At 40.1% G+C, this 22,880-nt stretch overlaps 2 protein-coding genes and 1 long non-coding RNA gene across 42 annotated transcripts in view; 1 reads left to right on the top strand and 2 right to left on the bottom strand.

Moving 5' to 3' along the window:
- The window catches only part of GARIN2 (golgi associated RAB2 interactor family member 2), a 40,717-nt gene extending 33,380 nt beyond the window's left edge, over window positions 1-7,337 (bottom strand). For 18 of the 23 annotated variants that reach the window (XR_008513320.2, XR_008513321.2, XR_008513323.2 and 15 more), the window contains exons 1-2: window positions 7,124-7,337; window positions 89-178 (exon numbers count right to left, since the gene is read on the bottom strand). The gene's annotated coding sequence lies outside the window, so the exon portion shown is untranslated. The remainder of the gene's footprint in view (window positions 1-88; window positions 179-7,123) is intronic. The other 5 variants (XM_054530733.2, XM_054530723.2, XM_054530728.2 and 2 more) reach the window with 5 other exon arrangements.
- Window positions 7,338-7,363: 26 nt separating this feature from the next.
- LOC129049923 (uncharacterized) lies at window positions 7,364-13,826 on the top strand. The gene is made up of 2 exons (XR_008513324.2): window positions 7,364-8,586; window positions 13,644-13,826. It is a non-coding gene; the product is annotated as an uncharacterized LOC129049923 (long non-coding RNA).
- Window positions 13,827-14,854: 1,028 nt separating this feature from the next.
- GPHN (gephyrin) overlaps window positions 14,855-22,880 on the bottom strand; it is a 688,936-nt gene continuing 680,910 nt past the window's right edge. For all 18 annotated transcript variants that reach the window (XM_024231223.3, XM_054529737.2, XM_054529738.2 and 15 more), the window contains 2 exon segments: window positions 16,982-17,078; window positions 14,855-15,852 (listed from right to left, as the gene is read on the bottom strand). In XM_024231223.3, coding sequence (XP_024086991.1) covers window positions 15,719-15,852; window positions 16,982-17,078 — 231 coding nt within the window. In that variant the 3' untranslated portion in view covers window positions 14,855-15,718.

Raw genomic sequence — 22,880 nt, 5'->3', positions numbered from 1 at the left:
GAGGGAAAGGAAGGAAAGGAGAAAAGGGCAGGAGAGGATGTCGCCACGCAGACCACATGGTTTATCTATAAGAACCATCAAATCTCACCTCAACTCAGGCCGAGCCACAATCCTCTCTAGGAGATGAAGTTTTTAACTCACTTCAGTTTGAGCTTCCTCCTTTTCATGATGAAATCTTCTGTAAAAGAAACAACAAAAAGAAAATCAAATGTATACAGGCCAGGCACAATGGCTCACACCTATAATCCCAGCACTTTGGGAGGCCAATATGGGCCGATTACTTGAGCCCAGGAGTTTGAGAACAGCCTGGGCAACATAGCAAGATCTTATCTCTACAAAAAATACAGAAATTAGCCAGGTGTGGTGGTGCATGCCTATAGTTCCAGCTACTTGGGAGGTTGAAGTTGGAGGATCACCTGAGCCTGGGAGGTTGAGGCTACAGTGAGCTACGATCTTGTCACTGCACTCCAGCCTGGGCAACAGAGCGAGAGCCTGTCTCAAAAAGAAAAAAAAAGTGCTAATTTGTATACAAAAGAAACTAATTTCAATTCTAAACCTTACTGTTATTTCAAGTGTGAGGTCAAGGCCTCAGAAAGAGAGTTTTTCTAAGTATACTGGGTAGGTGAAGCGGAGTCCGAGGCTGCTGTCTATGTCTGAGCTGAGCTGTTGTTGATGATCCTCACCGTGGTCTTTTGGTGAGTGGAACCAAAGTCATGAGTCCATAGCTCATAATTGGCCTGAAACTGCCAAACAGTGGAATCCTGAGCTCCTATGGCCAATGAGGATATTTGATAATGTGGCAAAGGAAGCAGTACAGATTGTATTACCTGGGTTGCATTTAATTGCTGTTTAAAGTGTGCTCCTTACGATTACCTGAAAACCTTTTGTTGACATCTTCTAGTAAGATTAAGAAAGCTCCTGGGCAGGTGCAGTGGCTCATGCCTATAATCCCAGCACTTTAAGAGGCTAAGGCGGACAGATCACCTTAGGTCAGGAGTTCAAGATCAGCCTGGCCTGGCCAACGTCATGAAATCCCGTCTCTACTGAAAATATAAAAATTAGCCTGGCGTGGTGACAGGTGCCTGTAATCCCAGCTATTTGGGAGACTGAGGCAGGAGAATCACTTGAACATGAGAGATGGAGGTTGCAGTGAGCCAAGACTGTGCCATTGCTCTCCAGCCTGGGTGACAAGAGCAAAACTCCATCCAAAAAAAAAAAAAAAAAAAAAAAAAAAAAAAAAAAAAAAGAAAGAAAGAAAGAAAAGAAAAGAAAGAAAAGAAAAAGAAAAGAAAAGAAAAAGAAAGCTCCAGTATGAAACTTGCCAGAGGCTTAGAAGAAGGTCCTAGAGTGGAGCCCTTTAAGAAATGCACAGAGGATGATGGCACAGGAACAACAGCTAGATATTGTGTGGGAAAATTCCCATAAGAAAGCATTATTTAGGAGGCCAAGGTGGGTGGATCACCTGAGGTCAGGAGTTTGAGAACAGCCTGGCCAACATGGCGAAACCCCATCTCTACTAAAAAACACAAAAATTAGCCAGGTGTGGTGGCATGCACCTGTAGTCCCAGCTACTTCTAAAGGCCTCTCTAGGAGGTCTCTCAATATAGGCCCACTTGGGAGGCTGAGGCAGGAGAATTGCTTAAACCCAGGAGGCGGAGATGGCAGTGAGCTGAGATCGTGCCACTGCACTCCAGCCTGGGCGACAGAGCAAGACTCTGTCTCAAAACACACACACACACACACACACACACACACACACAACCAAAAAGAAAGCATTAAGTTCTATAATTAGCAGCATGTTTTCTTAGTGGCACATAAAATAATAATATATCTTATAATTGGTGGATCTTAGATTTGAGGAGATGCAGTAGTCAACTCTAGTTCATACAGAGTTAAGTGAAAGAGTGCACATTTTGGAAAAACAATTCACTCTGAGAAAATGAAAATATTGCATACTGGAGGGTGTGTCTACGGCTTACACTGGCTAATCAGGAGATGCCACATGGCTGCTGGGATAGCAAAAGGCCCTTTCCACTGCTGTCATTTAGGAGATCTCCAGAATCCCTTGCATCTGAGAATTCTCCTTCCAGAGAGCAAACAGTGGATGATCTCCCAGGGGAACAGGTGTAGCTGTGGATTCAGGACACAGAGAGGCAGGAGGAAGTGAGAGGAAAGGAAGGAATTCAAGGATATTTGCAGCCACGACTGGGTCTCGCCCCTCTCGTCCTTTTTGAACAAAGTTGAGGTTAGCTGAGGAGCAGAAAGTGTTAACAGGCTCTTTTATCAACTTTGCTGTGATGTTCTAAATATTTGTTCTGGAATTATTTTTACACTTTTGGATTATGTGTATAGTTGATAAGTATGTGCTAAATTTTGCCTGGTTTTGTTGTAATTGTGATTTGAGATATCTGTGCACTACACCTCTCACCCCACCAACATCTCCGATTATCCTAGTTAATTAGTCCAGGCTTGGGCGTGGTGGCTCACGCCTGTAATCCTAGCACTTTGAGGCTGAGAGGGGCGTGGTGGCTCATGCCTATAATCCCAGCACTTTAAGAGGCCAAGGTGGGCAGATCACCTTAGATCAGGAGTTCAAGATCAGCCTGGCCAACGTTGTGAAACCCTGACTCTACTGAAAATATAAGAATTAGCCTGGCGTGGTGACAGGTGCCTGTAATCCCAGCTACTCAAGAGACTGAGGCAGGTGAATCACTTGAACATGGGACATGGATCACCAGGTCAGGAGTTCGAGACCAGCCTGACCAACATGGTGAAACCCCATCTCTACTAAAAATACAATTAACCGGGTGTGGTGGCACGTGCCTGTAATCCCAGCTACTTGGGAGACTGAAGCAGGAGAATCTCTTGAACCTGGGAGGCAGAGGTTGCAGTGAGCCAAGATTGTGCCACTGCACTCTAGCCTGTGTGACAGAGCAAGACTCCGTCTTGGGGGAAAAAATAGTTTAGGCTCTTAAAACAGAGGGATGGTTCTGTGAAGCCATCATTTTGGCCACGGCGCGTGCACACACACACACACACACACACACACACCCTTCATCATCGTATATTTTACCAATGGTAAATTACATTAACTATTTACTAGGTTCACTCTTTTTTTTTTTTCTACAGGGTCTTGCTCTGTCACCCAGGCTGGAGTGCAATGGAGTGATCTTGGCTCACTGCAGCCTTGACTTCCCGGGCTCAAGTGATCCTCCCACCTCAGCCTCCCGAGTAGTTGGGACCACAGGCCTGTGCCATCACACCTGGCTAATTTTTGTATTTTTTTGTAGAGACGGGATTTCACCATGTTGCCCAGGCTGGTCTCGAACTCCTGAGCTCAAGCGATCTGCCCACGTTGGCCTCCCAAAGTGCTAGGATTATAGATGTGAGTCACTGTGCCTGGCCTTAGGTTCACTATGAATATCTGGAGACAGTATTCGAGTTTTGGTATATGTCTTTCCAGTTTTACAAATAGATTTTTCACTTAATTTCTTTCTTTCTGTGTTTTTTTTTTTTTTTTTTTTTTTTGAGACAGGGTCTTGCTCTGTCACACAGGCTGGAGTGCAGTGGTGTGATCATGGCTCACTGCAGCCTCAACCTCCCCAGCCCAAGTGATCCTCCCACCTCAGCTTCCTGAATAGTTGGTATTACAGGTACACGCTACCATACCCAGCTAATTTTTCATTTTTTTTTTTTGTAGAAATTGGGTCTTCCTGTGTTGCCCAGGCTAGTCTCAAACTCCTGGGCTCAAGTGATCCACCTGCTTTGGCCTCCCAAAGTGCTGGGATTATAGGCATGAGCCACTGTGCTTGGCCAACTTAATTTCTAGATATAGATATATCTATATATCTATATACACACACACACATACATATATGTAAGTAATATATGTTAAAATATGTGTAATATATATTAATATATCCCCATAACATTAAATTATTTTTTAAAACAGCAGTTATCAATCATGGTGTCAAGCTATTTGGAACATGACAATGTCTTGTAAAGAGTGGCAAAATAATTGTGGCCAGTGGTTAAACTGATGCTTAAGAAATGATTTTCTTTTAAAAAGAAACAGATGGTTTCTGGGTTCTCTCCTGATAAGCTCCTTGCGCTCTGCTCTGCCTTCCTGGTGTGCAGGCACAGTGGAGACAGGCAATCAAGCCTGACAATCAGTTCAGACCCCACCCTCTGATCCAATCACCTTACCAAGATACCATTATTAGCTTTGGTGACTCAAAAATACATGTTGATTTGTTCAAGGTGTTAGGTAGGGAAAAAAAAGAAAGAAACAAATAAAACTACTTGTTGAATGAAAGAACTAAAGCAGGGTTGTTATGAGCTAGCATGGAAACACAGAGCTAGCTCCACGGCACAGACACATGGAATCTTTCGTCACAATTTATTCTACCAGGACTGTGTATTAATCTTCACAATCATAGCTTATATTTTTCCAATAATGTTTGCCTTTTGCTAGGCCCATTCAATGTCCTATTCATCTAATTAAGCAGGCAGGATGCAGAGCTATGTTGCAGGGAAGGGCTTTTGCTGCCCTGCAGAGCAAGGATGGCACAAAGAATGGAGTTTTATTTGAGATGAATGAGCTCGTCCTATCACTAGCTGATCCCTTGCGGTCTTTGTTACTTCTTTTAACCAGTACTTTTTCTCCCTCTCAATCCTTTCTCTTGTTTTTCAAATTCCAACTGAATGGTGATTCATTCAGCAGATAGCTACATTAGGTTGTACTTTTCTGCAGAATTACAGTATAATTTTCATTTGACAAAGTGTAGTTGGCTACTTTTAGTAAAAGAAAAGAGAGATTCCTTATTAAATCGGATTACAGATCGGAAACCAATGCTAGTTCTTCTGTAGGAAAACCAAGCACAGAGAGGCAATGTGCTGTATGTGTTTCAAGAGGGAGCCACTTCATCTCTTCTCTAGACGTTCCATGGCGTCGTCAGGGCTTCCCTATCTGTGTATACCGTTTCAAGGATGATCAAGGCTCCATTAGGGCCGAGAACTACTATTCTTAGATACGGATATGGGATGTGTTCACCCCGTGGTAGGGGTGGGGTGCCTTTATTTTCCTGGGGATAAATGCAGTCATCTGGAAATTTTTGGAAATGTGACAGCTTGAGTGTTCATGGCCATTGGGAAGGGGAGAGAGTGGGAATCTGAAGAGCCAGTGTCGCACTGTCTTGGTTGGCTTTTCTGACTGCCTAATTCAGAGGGATGTCTGTACATGCCCCTAAAATGTCCTCTACAAATGTTTCCTGTTGACCATTACCATGCGGTCTTTTCCCTCCAATATTTTATTATAAAAAGTTTCAAACCTCTGACAAAGTTGAACGATTTCTATAGTGAACACTCATAAACCAACTAGCTGGATTCTGGGTCTTTTTACTGTGTTATTTGTCTGTAATTACATGATGGCTCTTTTTTTTTGAGACGGAGTCCCGCTCCGTCGCCCAGGCTGGAGTGCAGTGGTGTGATCTTGGCTCACTGCAACCTCTACCTCCTGGGTTCAAGCGATTCTCGTGCTTCAGCCTCCTGAGTAACTGGGATTAGAGGCGCCCGCCACCATGACTGGCGAATTTTTGTATTTTTAGTAGAGACAAAGTTTTGCCATGTTGGCCAGGCTGGTCTCGAACTCCTGACCTCAGGTGATCCACCTGCCTCAGCCTCCCAAAGTGCTGGGATTACAGGCGTGAGTCACCACACCTGGCTACATGATAGCTCTTAAATGACAGAATTTACCTGTCACTCATTAAAGCTGTTCTCTGTAGTCCTTGGAGCTTTGAGGTTAATTATTCCCAGCACTTTGAAGTGTGGCATTTACGTTGGTGATTTTTCCCAAGATTCTTACTATACTAATAAACATATTTTTAGGCTAGGTCCAGCACCATTCTAGGTCGCAGTTCTGGTTGCACTTTTGCAGGAGGCTAACTGTTGTGGCCTCTGTCTCTTGAAAATGATATCCCCATGCCCAACCTTTGAGCTTTGAAGAGAAAGCCTTGTGTTCTGAATCTTGAAACATTTGAGTAATTAAAAAGGGCTGTTTCCCCAAAAATTTATTCAATTCTCAGTTTTGAGAATTTTTTCTTATGGAAGAAAAAAATTGGGATAACAGTCTGAAAAATCAAAATTTCAAAACAAGCCGGGCACAGTGGCTCACGCCTGTAATCCTAGAACTTTGGGAGGCCAAGGCAGGTGGATCTCTTGAGGTCAGGAGTTCGAGATCAGCCTGGACAACATGGCAAAACCCCGCCTCTACTAATATTACAAAAATTAGCCAGACATGGTGGTGTGTGCCTGTAGTCCCAGCTACTTGGGAGGCTGAGGCACGAGAATGGCTTGAACCTGGGAGGTGGAGGTTGCAGTGGGTCGAGATTGCGCCACTGCACTCCAGCCTGGGCAACAGAGTGAAACTGTGTCTCAAAAAAAAAAAAAAAAAAAAAAAAAGAAAAGAAAAAAAGGCTGGGCGGGCACAGTGGCTCACGCCTGTAATCCCAGCATTTTGAGAGGCTGAGGCAGGTAGATCACCTGAGGTCAGGAGTTAAAGACCAGCCTGGCCAACATGTGAAACCCTGTCTCTACAAAAATACAAAAAAAAAAAAAAAATAGCTGGGCATGATGGGCAATGCCTATAACCCTGTCTCTGCTTAAAAAAAAAAAAAAACAAAATTAGCTGGGCATGATGGCACACACTTGTAATCCCAGCTACTCGGGAGGCTGAGGCAGGAGAATCGCTTGAACCCGGGAGGCGGAGGTTGCAGTGAGCCGAGATCGTGCCATTGCACTCCAGCCTGGGTGACAAAGCAAGACTCTGTCTCAAAAAAAAAAAAAAGAAAAAAAAATTAAAAACAATCCAGAAAACATGCTTTCATTTCAAATGCAAACTCTCAATGAAATTATTTCTAAGAAAAAAGAAAAGCAGTCACCAGGTGTTAAGTCTCTCGGCTTTTCAGCTTGTTCTGGTTGAGGTAGAAGAAATGAAACTAGAAGGAAAAGAGGAAGATGGAAAAAAATAGACATTCTGCCTTCGAATTACCAGAATTAATTGAACTATTCATTTCCTTCTCCTTCAGTTTCAAACCCAAGTTGCAGTAATGAGACAGTCACTTACCAACAGGTGGGGCTGAAACAGATCTCTGGAGATCTCCTGGATGTCGACTAGGAAAATAATCTCCAAATAGCACGTTTCCACTCTTTTCACATTTCTTTAGCAGGTGTTTATGTCTACTCAGCAGGCAACTAACCACTTAGTAAAAGAAGCGCAGGCCAGGCTGCTCTGGGCGTTGTTCTATTGCTGCTGCATCATAATCATAATGTGCTGACGTAATCTCTGCAGTAAGAGAAGAAGGGCACTGGGGAGGAGCAGCCAAGCAGGTCTGCCCCTGAGAGGAAGTGTGGTCAGCATTCCCGTGGAGCCCTGACCGGACCACTCAGGAGTGGGCATTCAGGTGGTGGTGCGAAGTTTTCAGAGGATTTCTTGGAGAGAAAAGTCAATTTAGCAATAGTATAACCACGGGAAAAATATCAGACTTTACATCATTGATCATTCAATTGATAATTTATTATTCAATTTTCCTATATCCCAAGTTTCAGAGACTTAAACATATTTAAGGCACTTTGAGCCTCTGTGAAGAAAAGCGTCAAAAGAATATAGCATTTTAGAGGGAAACTGCTTAGAAACAGAGCTGAGGCTGGGTGTAGTAGCTCATGCCTGCAATCCCAGCACTTTGGGAGGTCAAGGCAGGAGGATTGCTTGAGCCTAGGAGTTTGAGACCAACCTGGGCAACACAGTGATACTCCATCTCTATTGAAAGAAAGAAAAAAAAGAAAAAGAAAAAGAAAGGAAGAAGGAAGGAAGGAAGGAAAAGAAACTGAGCCGAGGGCTGTATAGCATGAATATTTAATGATATTAGGCTCTGGTGGTGGTTCAATGCACTTGACTGGCTGAGTCTCTTTCTGCACATGTCCGAGTCGGTCCCCTGTTATTGTCTCAGATGCTCTGTTTCCCCTATTCTATGTTGAGTGCCATCTTTTGGATGGACAAATTCTTCCTCCGGTCATACCTATAGTCCCATTGAGTAAGATTTCTTCATTGAGCATACTTATTGCATGATCACAACTTGCCATGTTCCTGTTCTTCCTGCCCAAGGGCCAGAAAATATTTTTGCATAGATCTGATCTCATCTCTTAACTGTTGATGATATCAATTTAATTCTGCGGTACCTTGATTAAACTTTGGTATTATCTCACTTCCATTTTTTGAGGCTACTGATACATTAAAGAGAAAAGAAATACCAAAAGAAGGAAATAAAAATAATGGTATATTTAAAATATTTACCTTCAAAAGCATCTTTAAAATGCTTTAAAGATGCACAAAATATAAAACTGTATGTATAACTTCATTTGGAGATTGTAAGTCTGAATTTGTGGTACTTTGACAAAGTGAGGTCCGTGAGCAATTAGCCCTCTTTGTCCATCATGAGATGGGCCTGCCTGTTCACGCCTGCATGGGATCTTCTCAGCTGCATGTCCTAAGCTTGGGATATGAAGGTTTCCTGCCACATTCAGTCCTTGGTGAGTGCAATGCAAGGTACATTCTTTTGGTCAGCTCAATAATGAGTACTTACTATTTCCTGGGCACCATGCTATACTGGACCACAAAGATGAACAGTTTCTACACCCAAGAACTTTACCATCAAGTGGAGAAGGGGTCATGTAAACAGATTATTTCAGTGTTATGTAGTGATAAGATACAGGGGTGACAGGAGATTCTAGGAGCACAGATGAAAGGTACTTAGTCCAATTGGGGGATTTAGGGACAGTTTCATGGAGGAGCTAATATCCAAGCTAAATCCTGAAAGATTGGTCAGCCTGAGCAAAGGCACAGAGGCATAAAATGACAGGGTTTGAGGGGTAACTACAAATGGTCTGGTGTTACATAAATTTGAAGGGTTGAAAAAAAATGAAGTTCATGGAAGAAGGGCATAGATCGTGGAGGGCTTTGGAAGCCATAACTAGGTGCTGGGACTTCATCTGCTCCAGTAGCTCTAATAGAGTGTTACATGGAGAGATTTATGTTCTGAATTGAACATTCTGAGAGCAGAGTGAAGGATAGATTTGGGAAGGGCAATTCTGGAGATGCAGAAGCCATGGTAGTGGCAGTGGCAGTGTCAATGGAAAGGAGGGAGTTCACTTGGGAACTATTAGTAGAGTCCACAGAATTTGGTGACTCACTGGATGTGGGGAGGGAAAAGGTGACTCAGAGGTTTGGGAAGCTGGGTGAATGATGGTGCCATTAACTAGGAAACAAACTACAGGCAGAGGAACAAGCGTAGGAGGCAGAAAGAATGAGGTGCTTGTTTGCAGGAACCCTTGGTTAGCATGGTGCCTTGTATTCAACTGTTTAGTAAATGATTTTTTAATTTTTTACATTTTCAGTACCTTCCTAATGCTTTTAGAATGTGTGTCATGTATCATAAGGTATGTGTATATATTTAGCATTAAACTCAAGAGCCTATAAATTTGTGAGCATGATCTGGCTCCACCCTGGCTTCAGTTCTTTCCAACTGTATTTCAGACCACTTACACCACTCCTTCATCACATTTCTGCCTCCTTCCTGATGTTGCATTCTTTAAGCTGTTTCCTGTCTGAAATGCTCATCTCCTAGCTCTTCACATGTGGGCTTATTTTCGTTTTTCAGAACCCAGCTCAGATGCACCTGTTTAGAGAGCTGTTTCTCAATCACTTGGTCATTGATTGTCTCTCAGCTGCAAATGCACCACGGCATACTCTACATTGAATTGCTGGAGCTCTGCAAACTACATTTCTCTCTCCAGCTGGCTGTTAGGTTCAATAATAGGTTGCATTAGACCAGATGAGGTTGGAAAATAGGACGGAAGAAGAGACTTGTGTTCCCTCTAGTTGACCTGCTGTTTCTGTCAGTGTCACCTGGGCAACAGCAACTGGTTCTAGCCTGCATTTTGGTTGTTTTGTTTTTGTTTTTGACATTCTCAGAATCAGCAACTGGGCAGTGCCCTCTCCTCAGAGGGCTGAGTCCTGGCTCCAACGGGTCTGACCTCTGAGCTTCTAAGCTGTGATTACCCTAACATATCCCTCCCAACTCCCCAGCCCTAGTTGTGGTAGTTGCTTCCTCTAGTTGTCTGATATCTGTGTTTCCTTTGTGCTTTTTTTCTAGGCCTCCAACACCTATTTAACATATTCCTGCATTGAAGTCTCTCTGTTGAAATACTTAGTGTGATTTCTGCTTCTTTTTAAATGGCTGGATCCTGACACAACCACTGAATCTGATTTAGGCCTCCGCCCAGTCACTGTCTAACACGTCACTGAATGTTCTTCATATGCTTTTCCTAACCTGCATTTAAATTGTTTTCCTTTCTCATAATCTCTCTCCTTCACTTAGATATCTGAGACTCTCATTCATCATTGCATTCTCGGTACCTAACATGGAGCCTGGAATACTGTAGGAGTTTAAGAAGTGCTTGTTAAATAAAATGAATTATTTCAAAAGACTGCAGGAGAAATACTGGTAGCTGGCCACACAAAATGGACAGGATTGAGGAAGTCTTTAACTTTTTGGTTCTAGGCCAAGTTATTGATGAATTCTCCAACAACATAACACAGAGAGTCAAGCATAATGCTTCTTATAAACATGTCAGAATGCAATGCATTATTTAATGTAGACCCATCATCATTGGAATAACAAGATACACAGTTTATTTACTTTGAATTATGTACTTACATAACCCCCACCCCACTTTCTATAATTGGGAATGATAATTACTTACATTGTTAGGGTTTCATGAAGATCAAGAATTGCTAACAGGTTAGATCTACAAAATTTTGTTGATTAGCAAATAATTTTAAATATGAAAGCCATCCAAAAGAATCCACCTGCTGTAACATGCAACATCACCAAGCATTTACTTGATAAACGTCACCTGCTTATGTTATTTTTTCCATTCTGATATGATTTGAAACAACCAAAACATAGAACCAAAAAACCTGGTTAAAAAGGAACTGCTTAACTTTTTTACATCGCTATAAATGAAAACTTGAAAACATCTTCTATAGCCTTTTAGGTAAGCATCAACTACTAAGACAAAAAAGACTTGTAACATGCTTCTTGTATAATTTGTCAAATAAATGCAAATAGATTAGATGACATTGATGTCCACCGTGCCAAGTAGAAATATTTTGTTGAACTTTAACATTCAAATGACATTTTCCTTGTTTCCACTTCAAGTGTGTTCATATCTTCTCCCTTTTCTAACTCAGAAGGAAAAATGTCCCTTTTCTTTCCCAGCCGAATTGGGGCACCAGGGTCCTTAAATCCAGCGCTTCTTTCCTCTTCTTTCTCCTTTTAGGATACTACTCTTGCATTGTTAACATGCCCACCACTGTTGCTTCTTCTTCAAAACCCACAAACCAAATCTTCCCTCTACTTTGTTATCAGTTCATGCTACTATTTTGTGTCTTTCTTTCTTCACACACAAATTCTGAAGAATTCATGTTCACAGTTTCTATTTTGTAATCTGGCTTTTGCTCTTAACCCACTACTAAAATTGCACTCTTAAGAGTTCACAAATAATTGCCTAATCAATAAGGCTTTTTGAGCCTTCATCCTTCTTGGTATTTCTTTTGCATTTACAGTTGATACTTCTTGAGACTCTCCTCCTTGATTTGTGGGACCCTGCACTCCCTTCTCTTCTCTTCTACAAACTGTTTTTCCCCTCATGCCATTCATGGCTTTTTCCTCCAACACCCCAAGGCCTGTCCTCTTCTCTTGGCAAGGCTTTTCTTGATGATCTTTTCCATCCACCCTTGCATTTCAGATGCCACCTTTATGTGAATGGTTCCCAAGGTTGTATCCAGTCAGTAACTCTTCTGTGAACCCCTAACCTGTACTTTCAAATGCCAATGGGACATGTCTATCTTAGCACTCCTGGCATCTCAAACACATGCCCAAACTCAACTTCTCCATAAAACTCATTTTTTCCTTCTTTTTGTTAGTGTTTAACATTTTCTCAGTCAGCCAAGAGGGGAGACTTTGAATCATCTCTCCCTTCTCTAACTTTCTTTCCAAAACTTGAAATCAGCCATACAATTCTTTCCATTCTTTTCTCTCCAGAGACATATCCATCTGTTCGGACGTTCCCATCACCATCACCATCACCTCTACCCCCTCACCCGCACAATTGCTATAACTTAACTGGTGTCTCTCACTTGTTTCTTTCCATTCTAGTTTATCTGCCTCAAGGCTGCCAAAGCGTTTTCCCTAAAAGGATATCTCTGATCATGATATGTCCCTGATCAAGAATCTGTAATGGTTTTATTGTCTCTAGAATAAATCTAGACTCTTAATTTGGTACTTAAGAACTTTAATACCAAATTAACTTTAATAACTTTAATAACTTTTGGGCCTTAAATCAGTACTTTTTCAGTCTTACAAACATCTTATACCTATTTTGTTTCTGTAACTTAAAGAAGATAGACTGTGGGCTGAGTGTGGTGGCTCATGCCTGTAACTCCAGCACTGTGGGAGGCTGAGATGGGCGGATCACTTGAGCCCAGGCGTTCAAGACCAGCCTGTCTCTGCAAAATACAAAAAAATTAGCCAGGTGTGATGGGTAGTCCCAGCTACTCAGGAGACTGAGAAGGAAGGATCACTTGAGCTCTGGAGGTCAAGGCTGCAGTGAGTTGAGATCATGCCGCTGCACTCCAGCCTGGGCAACAAGAGTGAAACCCTATTTAAAAAAAAAAAGAAAAACAGAATAGATGTGGGGCACGGTGGCTCACGCCTGTAATCCCAGCGGATCACCTGAGGTCAGGAGTTTGAGACCAGCCTGGTCAAAATGGTGAAACCCCATCTATACTAAAAATAGAAAAATTAGCTGGGCGTGGCGGTGCAGGCCTGTAATCCTAGCTACTTGGGAGGCTGAGGCAGGAGAATCGCTTGAACCCGGGAGGTGGAGATTGTAGTGAGCTGAGATCGCGCCACTGCACTCCAGCCTGGGTGACAAGAGCGAGACTCCATCTCAAAAAAAAAAAAATAAATAAATAAAATAAAAATAAAAATAATAAAAGAATATAGACTGTAGACTCAGATTGCTAAACTTGAATCCTTGCTCTCTCTCCTACTATCTATGTAACCATGGATAAGTTTCTTAGTCTCTGTGCCTCAGTATCCTCATCTATAATACAGGAAAAACAATGCTTATAGGGCTGTGAAAATTAAACATATGTAAAGTGTTTAGGACAATGCCTGGCCTACAGTAAGTTCTACATAATGTGTTTTATTGAGCAAATATTTACTGATGCTTGCATATATGCACATATGCCAGAGACTCTTCTAGGAATTTGGGGATAACTGGAATGAACAAAATAAACAAAAATCTCTACCTTTGTGGAGCTTAATACATGACAAGCACTGCTCTCAGCACATTTCATATGTTTAATTTCCATGACACCCCTATAATTGTTGTTCTTCCTATATTACAGGTATAGAAATTATTCTATAATAAGATAATTATCATTAATTACCTGTCATTCTCTGTTTTTGGAATACCCTTTTTCCTGTGCTATCATCTTCAAAATTCTACCTTCCTTCAAGACCCAACAGCATCAGCTGGGCATGGTGTCTCACAACTGTAATTCCAGCACTTTCGGAGTCTGATGCAGGAGGATCTCTTGAGGCCAGGAGTTCGAGGCTGTAGTGCACCAGGACCATGCTACTGCACTCTATCCTGAGCAGTAGAGCAAGACTGTGCCTCTACAAAAAAAAAAAAAAAAGACCCACTAACATGCCATCTTACTCCTTGAAATCTCATCTGAATGCTTCTAACCCTTAAAATCTGTATTATGATATTTATCACATTCTATACACTCTACTATATATTATCAAATATATTAAATATCGTGGTTATTTGCATGCATTTTTGTTATCTCCCTAATGAAGTGTAATGTCAGGTGCTCTGCCCTATTCATGTTTGTAAATAGTAGCATGATGTACTTTGTACCCAAGCACATAATAGATGCCTAACAAATATTTCTTGAATGAATGTATGTAAAAGGATTATTTGCATACTCTTTCATTTGACCTCTATTAACTAACCTTATCTTCTTCAACTGTAAATATGAAATGAAAATATCACATATCAGTATCAAATATTTGTTTACTATTTTGCCTTTATTTACCATCCCTTGACATTTTGTTTACTAGTAGGCGGATTTTTGTTGTTTGCTTTCCTGAGCACATTTTACAGTATATTTAACATCTTCCTGTTACCACCATTTGAAAAGTTCCCCTAAGTTTTTATTAAAGGATCCATTGTGGATAGAGTATATTTTACCTATTGTGTTTTCTATGGTCAGCACAGATATTTTTTCCCATTTCTCACTTCCTAACATGGTTAAAAATTTCGAGGTGCTCATCTGTAATTTTTTGGTTCATTGCTTATTTTTTTCTCCATTTCAAAGAACTGTAGATGTTTGAAATTGGCTTTTATGGCAACTAAAATAAGAATTTTTTTTTTCTAAGTCATTAATACCCTTCCTCTAAATTTGCTTGCTATTCTCCAGCTATGACTGGAAAGACCAGACCAACTGCAGGTTCTCTTCCTTCTCATCTGTATTTTCACACACTACAGATCATAATGCTATGATCACATTTTTCCCCACACATTGTAGTAAGATACAGAGTTACAATATTCCGTATTTTAAATATGCTTGGTAGGCCATCTTAACTATTTCTTTTATTCAGGCAGAACCCTATCAGAATGGCATGACAATCTTCCTTTTAAATAACGAGGCCAACACATTACATTTTTAAATAATGATCAAGGAATTTTTTTATTCATTAAGTTTCAGTATCATTACAGAAAATGTTATGGTACAGAATTGTTTAACATTATTTTGTCTTTGCTCTTGATTTCCACATGAATGCTGGTAACACTAATATCTGTACAAGATCAGTCTTTGATTTTATTTTTTTGTTCTGTACAATTTTAAATGTATTGGTTAAAAAGGCTGTCAGCACTTAAGGAAGCATTTTTTCTTCAGTTTGTTTGTTCAAATAAAAGGTGTCCAGTTACTGCCCAAGAGTACTGTGCCGTGAGGCTATTGGGGCGAGAAACCTCCCTGGATGCTCTGCAGGGGATGGTTCTTGAGGCAAGGCAGAGCCTCCACCCAGTCAGTCTTCTTTTGGCACTGTGCACATAAACACGAGATACATGAGAAAGAACAAGCAAAAGCTCTCTGTAAAGCAGTTATGAAGCATACTAAGAAGGGAAATCCAAGTGTTGCCTACGCTAGTATAAAAGCAGACAGCCTTGATTTAAGAGCATAAGTAGTTGTATTTTAAAGATGAGAAAAACACAAGTTCTGCAGGCACCTACCGCTGTCTACTAAAAGCTATCGCTATCAGACCTAGCATTGAACACACAAAGCAATTTGCAAGAAAGGAAAAATTTGCCTTGATATAATCAGAATAGAATCGTCTGTTAAGATTTATTTTTAGGTGTTTTTTTCTTTAAAAGATATTTAAATTCATTTGAAATATAGTTCAAGATGTTGACTATACAGATCAACTTTTATCCAAATCGGGAAAACTAGCTGTGCCGTTGCATATTACAGGATACAGTCAATGATATGTGGACATGCATCAAAGCTTTCTCCTGCTGGTGACCATCATAGCCGTCCAATGACCATGACATCCACCACCTCGCCTTTGTGGAGCTCCACGTACTGTTCTGTCTTTGGAGGTAGCATCAACAATCCATTGGCACTGCGCATGCTCATCAGACGGCTGCTCATTTGATTACCTAGAAAGAAATACTCTTATTACAGCAGCACAAGCATCATGGCATATACATTTGGGCCCTTGTAGACCTTTTCAAAATGTAAACAGACAGAAATGCAGGTCTTCAAGAGGAGAAGGGATGATCAAACTTTCCAGTACCTTTTTCAGGTGGCCATGCTATTATATCCTACCACCTGCTCATTCAAACTTTAAAAATAAACATTAGAAATTCTTGCTTGAGAGAGTAAAACCAGGATTTTACAGCATTACGCAAAATGCCATAGAATTTCTCAATTCAGGCTGAAATGTTATGCGTGTCTGAAAAGGTAGGCTTTAAAAAAAGTATTAAAATAATAATGACAATAATGGTAGCAGCTACCATTTCTTTACTAAGTGCCAAAGTACTAGGCACTTTACTTAAATACCTTTTTTGATTCTCACAAGACTCAAAAAATTTTTAGGTAACTTGCCTAGGGTCCTGCTAACAAGGTTGGTGGCCAATTTGAATGCAGTTCTCTCTGATGGCAAAGCCCATGAACTTAGTCGCTGTTAGTTGATGTTTTCACTTGGTAGGATCTTTGTTTAAAGAGTACTACAATTTTTCTGGAGTCATATCAAAAGTTAGGCAAAATATGAGTAGGGAAGTTGGGAATAACAGTTTAAAGTCTAGTGGAGGTTACTATAGAACTCTGAATTATCAATATTGATTTCTCTGCCCTTCAAATTTACCGATAACTAGCGTATGGTAGAGGCTACAGAGAACCAAATTATAAATTGGGCTTTCATCTCACATTTCAAGATGGTATAGCTAGAATCTCCTCCTTTTCCTACAAAGTTATACTCAGAACTTATTGGCTGAACAAACATATCAAATCTTCTGTAATTCCAGATTTATTACAGGACATTAGTCAATGATATGTGGACATTCTAAATGTTTATCTAGAAAATATGGCTCAATAAAATAAGTAAAATTCTAATAGTTATTTTTTAACTTTTGCTATACTGTTTAGGAATAATTTAACTCATCTAACTTTTCAAAAAGGAAAATGTATAATAATTACAAAATCAGTTATAACCAAGGAAGATTATATATAAGTTTGTGTTTTAACAGGATAGGTGTCTAGGAATATCTGCAGATGTGAATGACTAACCTGTACTCTGTGCCCAAGGTAGTGGTTCTTGGTGATGCCAAGTTAGTATACACCGATGGTATTCTGGACGAGGATCAAGTTTTACATCACATGATAACTACAGAATAAAGAAGAAAAGAAAACAAACTTGGTCACCTGATCATCTCACAAAAATACAAGACAGTAGGGGTTGTGCAAAGAATACAGTGGACATGGAGACTAACCTTGGTATATTGTTGTTGCTGTCACTACCACCTTATGTTCTTTTTCTTTTTAAGTAATATTTAATCAAAAATGTATTTTTTCTTTTGACACAAGGTCTCACTCTGTTACCCAGGCTGGAGTGCAGTGGCATGATCATAGCTCACTGCAGCCTTGACCTCCTGGGCTCAAGTGATCCTCCTGCCTTGGCCTCCTGAGTAGCTGGGACCACATGCATGTGCCACCACACCTGAATAATTTTTATTTTTTTTGTAGAGATGGCATCTTGCTATGTTGCTCAGGCTGGTCTTGAACTCCTGGGCTCAAGCGATCCTGCCACCTGGGCCTCCCAGAGTGCTGGAATCATAAGCATGAGCCACCATGACTGGCCACCTTATATTCTTAATACAGGAAGTCCAGGGGTTGGGTTGCTCTGGCGAAAAGAGAAAAGAAGGCTAAGAAGCTGGTGTTCAGCTTTTGTCTGTCTGGGAAAGGCTTTATTTCTCCCTCATTCCTGGAGGATAGCTTTGCTGCATGTAGTATTTCTGGTTGGCATTTTTTTTCTTTCAGCACTTTACATACATCATTCCCTTCCCTTCTGGCCTGTAAGGTTTCTGCAGATAAATCTACTGCTAGTCTAATGTGGACTTCCTTGTATGTGACTTGACGCTTTTCTTTTGCTGTTATTATAATTCTTTGTCTTTAACTTTTGACAAATTGGGGAGGATCTTTTGGGTTGAATATATTTGGAGACCTTTGAACTTCCTGGATCTGGATGTCTATCTCTCTCAACAGATTTGGGAAGTTTTTCAGCTAGTATTTCATTAAATAAGTTTCCTATCCTCTTTTCCTTCTCTTCTTCTTCTGGACTCTGATGATAAAAATATTTGTTGATTCAAATTCAGGAAATACAGAGAACACCACAAGGATATTCCTCCAGAAGAGCAACCCCAAGGCACATAATCATCAGATTCAGCAAGGTTGAAATGGAGGAAAAAATGTTAAAGGCAGCCAGAGAGAAAGGCTGGGTTACCCACAAAGGGAAGCCCATCAAAATAATAGTGGATCTCTCAGCAGAAACCCTACAAGCCAGAAGACAGTGGGGGCCAATATTCAACATTCTTAAAGAAAAGAATTTTCAACCCAGAATTTCATATCCAGCCAAACTAAGCTTCATAAGTGAAGGAGAAATAAAATCCTTTACAGACAAGCAAATGCTGGGAGACTTGTCATCACCAGACCTGCCTTACAAGAACTCCTGAAGGAAGCACTAAACATGGAAAAGAATAACTGGTACCTGCCACTGCAAAAATATGCCAAATTGTAAAGACCATTGATGCTATGAAGAAACTGCATCAACCAATGGGCAAAATAACCAGCTAGCATCATAATGACAGGATCAAATTCACACATAACTATTAACCTTAAATATAAATGGGCTAAATGCCCCAATTAAAAGACATAGACTGGCAAATTGGATAAAGAGTCAAGACCCATCAGTGTGCTGTATTCAGGAGACCCATCTCACACGCAAAGGCACAAATAGGCTCAAAATAAAGGTTTTGAGGAAGATCTAACAAGCAAATGGAAAGCAAAAAACAGCAGGGGTTGCAATCCTAGTCTCTGATAACCAACAAAGATCAAAAGAGACAAAGAAGGCCATTACATAATGGTAAAGGGATCAATTCAACAAGAAGAGCTAACTATCCTAAATATATATGCACCCAATACAGGAGCACCCAGATTCATAAAGCAAGTTCTTAGAGACCTACAAAGAGACTTAGACTCCCACACAATAATAATGGGAGACTTTAACACCCCATTGTCAATATTAGACAGATCAACAAGACAGAAAATTAACAAGGATATCCAGGACTTGAACTCAGCTTTGGACCAAGGAGACCTAATAGACATCTACAGAACTCTCCACCCCAAATCAACAGAATGTACATTCTTCTCAGCAACACATCGCACTGATTCTAAAATTGACCACATAATTGGAAGTAAAACACTCCTCAGCAAATGTAAAAGAACAGAAATCACAACAAACTGTCTCTCAGATCACAGTGCAATCAAATTAGAACTCAGGATTAAGAAACTTACTCAAAACCACACAACTACATGGAAACTGAACAACCTGCTCCTGAATGACTACTGGTAAATAATGAAATGAAGGCAGAAATAAAGATGTTCTTTGAAACCAATGAGAACAAAGACATGACATACCAGAATCTCTGGGACACGTTTAAAGCAATGTGTACAGGGAAATTTATAGCACTAAGTGCCCACAAGAGAAAGCAGGAAAGATCTAAAATCAACATCCTAACATCACAGTTTAAAGAACTAGAGAAGCAAGAGGAAATAAATTCAAAAGCTAGAAGAAGGCAAGAAATAACTATGATCAGAGCAGAACTGATGGAGACAGAAACACAAAAAACCCTTCAAAAAAATCAATGAATCCAGGAGCTGGTTTTTTGAAAAGATCAACAAAATAGACTCTTAGCAAGACTAATAAAGAAGAAAAGAGAGAAGAATCAAATAGATGCAATAAAAAATGATAAAGGGGATATCACCACTGATCCCACAGAAATACAAACTACCATCAGAGAATACTGCAAACACCTCTATGCAAATAAACTAGAAAATCTAGAAGAAATGGATAAATTCCTCAACACACACACCCTCCCAAGACTAAACCAGGAAGAAGCTGAACCTCTGAACAGACCAATAACAGGCTCTGAAATTGTGGCAATAATCAATAGCTTACCAACCAAAAAGAGTCCAGGACCAGACGGATTCACAGCCGAATTCTACTGGAGGTACAAGGAGGAACTGGTACCATTCCTTCTGAAACTATTCCAATCAATAGAAAAACAGAGAATCCTCCCTAACTCATTTCATGAGGCCAGCATCATCCTCATACCAAAGCCGGGCAGAGACACAACAAAAAAAGAGAATTTTAGACCAATATCCTTGATGAACATTGATGCAAAAATCCTCAATAAAATACTGGCAAACCAAATCCAGCAGCACATCAAAAAGCTTATCCACCATGATCAAGTGGGCTTCATCCCTGGGATGCAAGGCTGGTTCAATATACGCAAATCAATAAATGTAATCCAGCATATAAACAGAACCAAAGACCAAAACCACATGATTATCTCAACAGATGCAGAAAAGGCCTTTGACAAAATTCAACAACCCTTCATGCTAAAAACTCTCAATAAATTAGGTATTGATGGGACGTATCTCAAAATAATAAGAGCTATCTATGACAAACCCACAGCCAATATCATACTGAATGTGCAAAAACTGGAAGCATTCCCTTTGAAAACTGGCACAAGACAGGGATGCCCTCTCTCACCACTCCTATTCAACATAGTGTTGGAAGTTCTGGCCAGGGCAATTAGGCAGGAGAAGGAAACAAAGGGTATTCAATTAGGAAAAGAGGAAGTCAAAGTGTCCCTGTTTGCAGATGACATGATTGTATATCTAGAAAACCCCATTGTCTCAGCCCAAAATCTCCTTAAGCTGATAAGCAACTTCAGCAAAGTCTCAGGATACAAAATCAATGTGCAAAAATCACAAGCATTCCTATACACCAATAACAGACAAACAAAGAGCCAAATCACGAGTGAACTCCCATTCACAATTGCTCCAAAGAGGATAAAATACCTAGGAATCCAACTTACAAGGGATGTGAAGGACCTCTTCAAGGAGAACTACAAACCACTGCTCAATGAAATAAAAGAGGATACAAACAAATGGAAGAACATTCCATGCTCATGGGTAGGAAGAATCAATATTATCAAAATGGCCATACTGCCCAAAGTAATTTATAGACTCAATGCTATCCCCATAAAGCTACCACTGACTTTCTTCACAGAATTTGAAAAAACTACTTTAAATTTCATATGGAACCAAAAAAGAGCCTGCATTGCCAAGACAATCCTAAGCAAAAACAACAAAGCTGGAGGCATCACGCTACTTGACTTCAAACTATACTACAAGGCTATAGTAACCAAAACAGCATGCTACTGGTACCAAAACAGATATATAGACCAATGGAACAAAACAGAGGCCTCAGAAATAACACCACACATCTACAACCATCTGATCTTTGACAAACCTGACAAAAACAAGCAATAGGGAAAGGATTCCCTATTTATTAAATGGTGCTGGGAAAACTGGCTAGCCATAAGTAGAAAGCTGAAACTGGATCCCTTCCTTACACCTTATACAAAAATTAATTCAAGATGGATTAAAGACTTAAACGTTAGACCTAAAACCATGAAAACCCTAGAAGAAAACCTAGGCAATACCATTCAGGACACAGGCATGGGCAAGGACTTCATGACTAAAACACCAAAAGCAATGGCAACAAAAGTCAAAATTGACAAATGGGATCTAACTAAACTAAAGAGCTTCCACACAGCAAAAGAAACTACCATCAGAGTGAACAAGCAACCTACAGAATGGAAAAAATTTTTTACAATATACCCATCTGACAAAGGGCTAATATCCAGAATCTACAAAGAACTTAAACAAATTTACAAGAAAAAAAAACCCCATCAAAAAGTGGGCAAAGGATATGAACAGACACTTCTCAAAAGAAGACATTTATTACAGCCAATAGACATGTGAAAAAATGCTCATCATGACTGGTCATTAGAGAAATGCAAATCAAAACCACAATGAGATACCACCTCATGGCAGTTAGAATGGTGATCATTAAAAAGTCAGGAAACAACAGATGCTGGAGAGGATGTGGAGAAACAGGAATGCTTTTACACTGTTGGTGGGAGTGTAAATTAGTTCAACCATTGTGGAAGACAGTGTGGAGATTCCTCAAGGATCTAGAACTAGAAATACCATTTGACCCAGCCATCCCATTACTGGGTATATACCCAAAGGATTATAAATTATTCTACTATAAAGACACATGCACATGTATGTTTATCGTGGCAATAGCAAAGACTTGGAACCAACCCAAATGTCCATCAATAATAGACTGGATAAAGAAAATGTGGTGCATATACACCATGGAATACTATGCAGCCATAAAAAGGGATAAGTTCATGTCCTTTGCATGGACATGGATAAAGCTGGAAACCATCATTCTCAGCAAACTAGCACAAGGACAGAAAACCAAACACCGCGTGTTCTCACTCATAAGTGGGAGTTGAACAATGAGAACACATGGACACAGGGAGGGGAACATCACACACTGGGGCCTGTCGGGGGGTTGGGGGGGGAATAGCATTAGGAAAAATACCTAATATAAATGACAAGTTGATGGGTGCAGGAAACCAACATGGCACATGTATACCTATGTAACAAACCTGCACGTTGTGCACATGTACCCCAGAAGTTAAAGTATAATAAAAAAAAATTTGTTGACTTAATGATGATGGCCCATAAGTCTTACAGGCTTTCTTCATTCTTTTTCATTGTTATTTCTTTTTTTCCCCTTCAGAGTGGGTAATTTCAAATGACCTATCTTCAAGTTCAGAAAGTCTTTGGCTTGACAAAGTCTGTTGTTGAAGCTCTCTATTGCATTTTTTATTTCATTTATTGAATTCTTCAACTGTAGGATTTCTTTTTTTTTTATGATTCCTATCTCTGCTGAATTTCTCATTTATATCATAAATTGTTTTCCTGATTCTGTTGACTTGTCTCTATTTATTTTTTCTTATATCTCATTGAATTTCCTTCAGAT

Source organism: Pongo abelii, chromosome 15 (genome assembly GCF_028885655.2).
Source record: "Pongo abelii isolate AG06213 chromosome 15, NHGRI_mPonAbe1-v2.0_pri, whole genome shotgun sequence".
Lineage (NCBI taxonomy): Eukaryota > Metazoa > Chordata > Mammalia > Primates > Hominidae > Pongo > Pongo abelii.
This window is presented reverse-complemented; position numbering and strand designations above follow the sequence as displayed.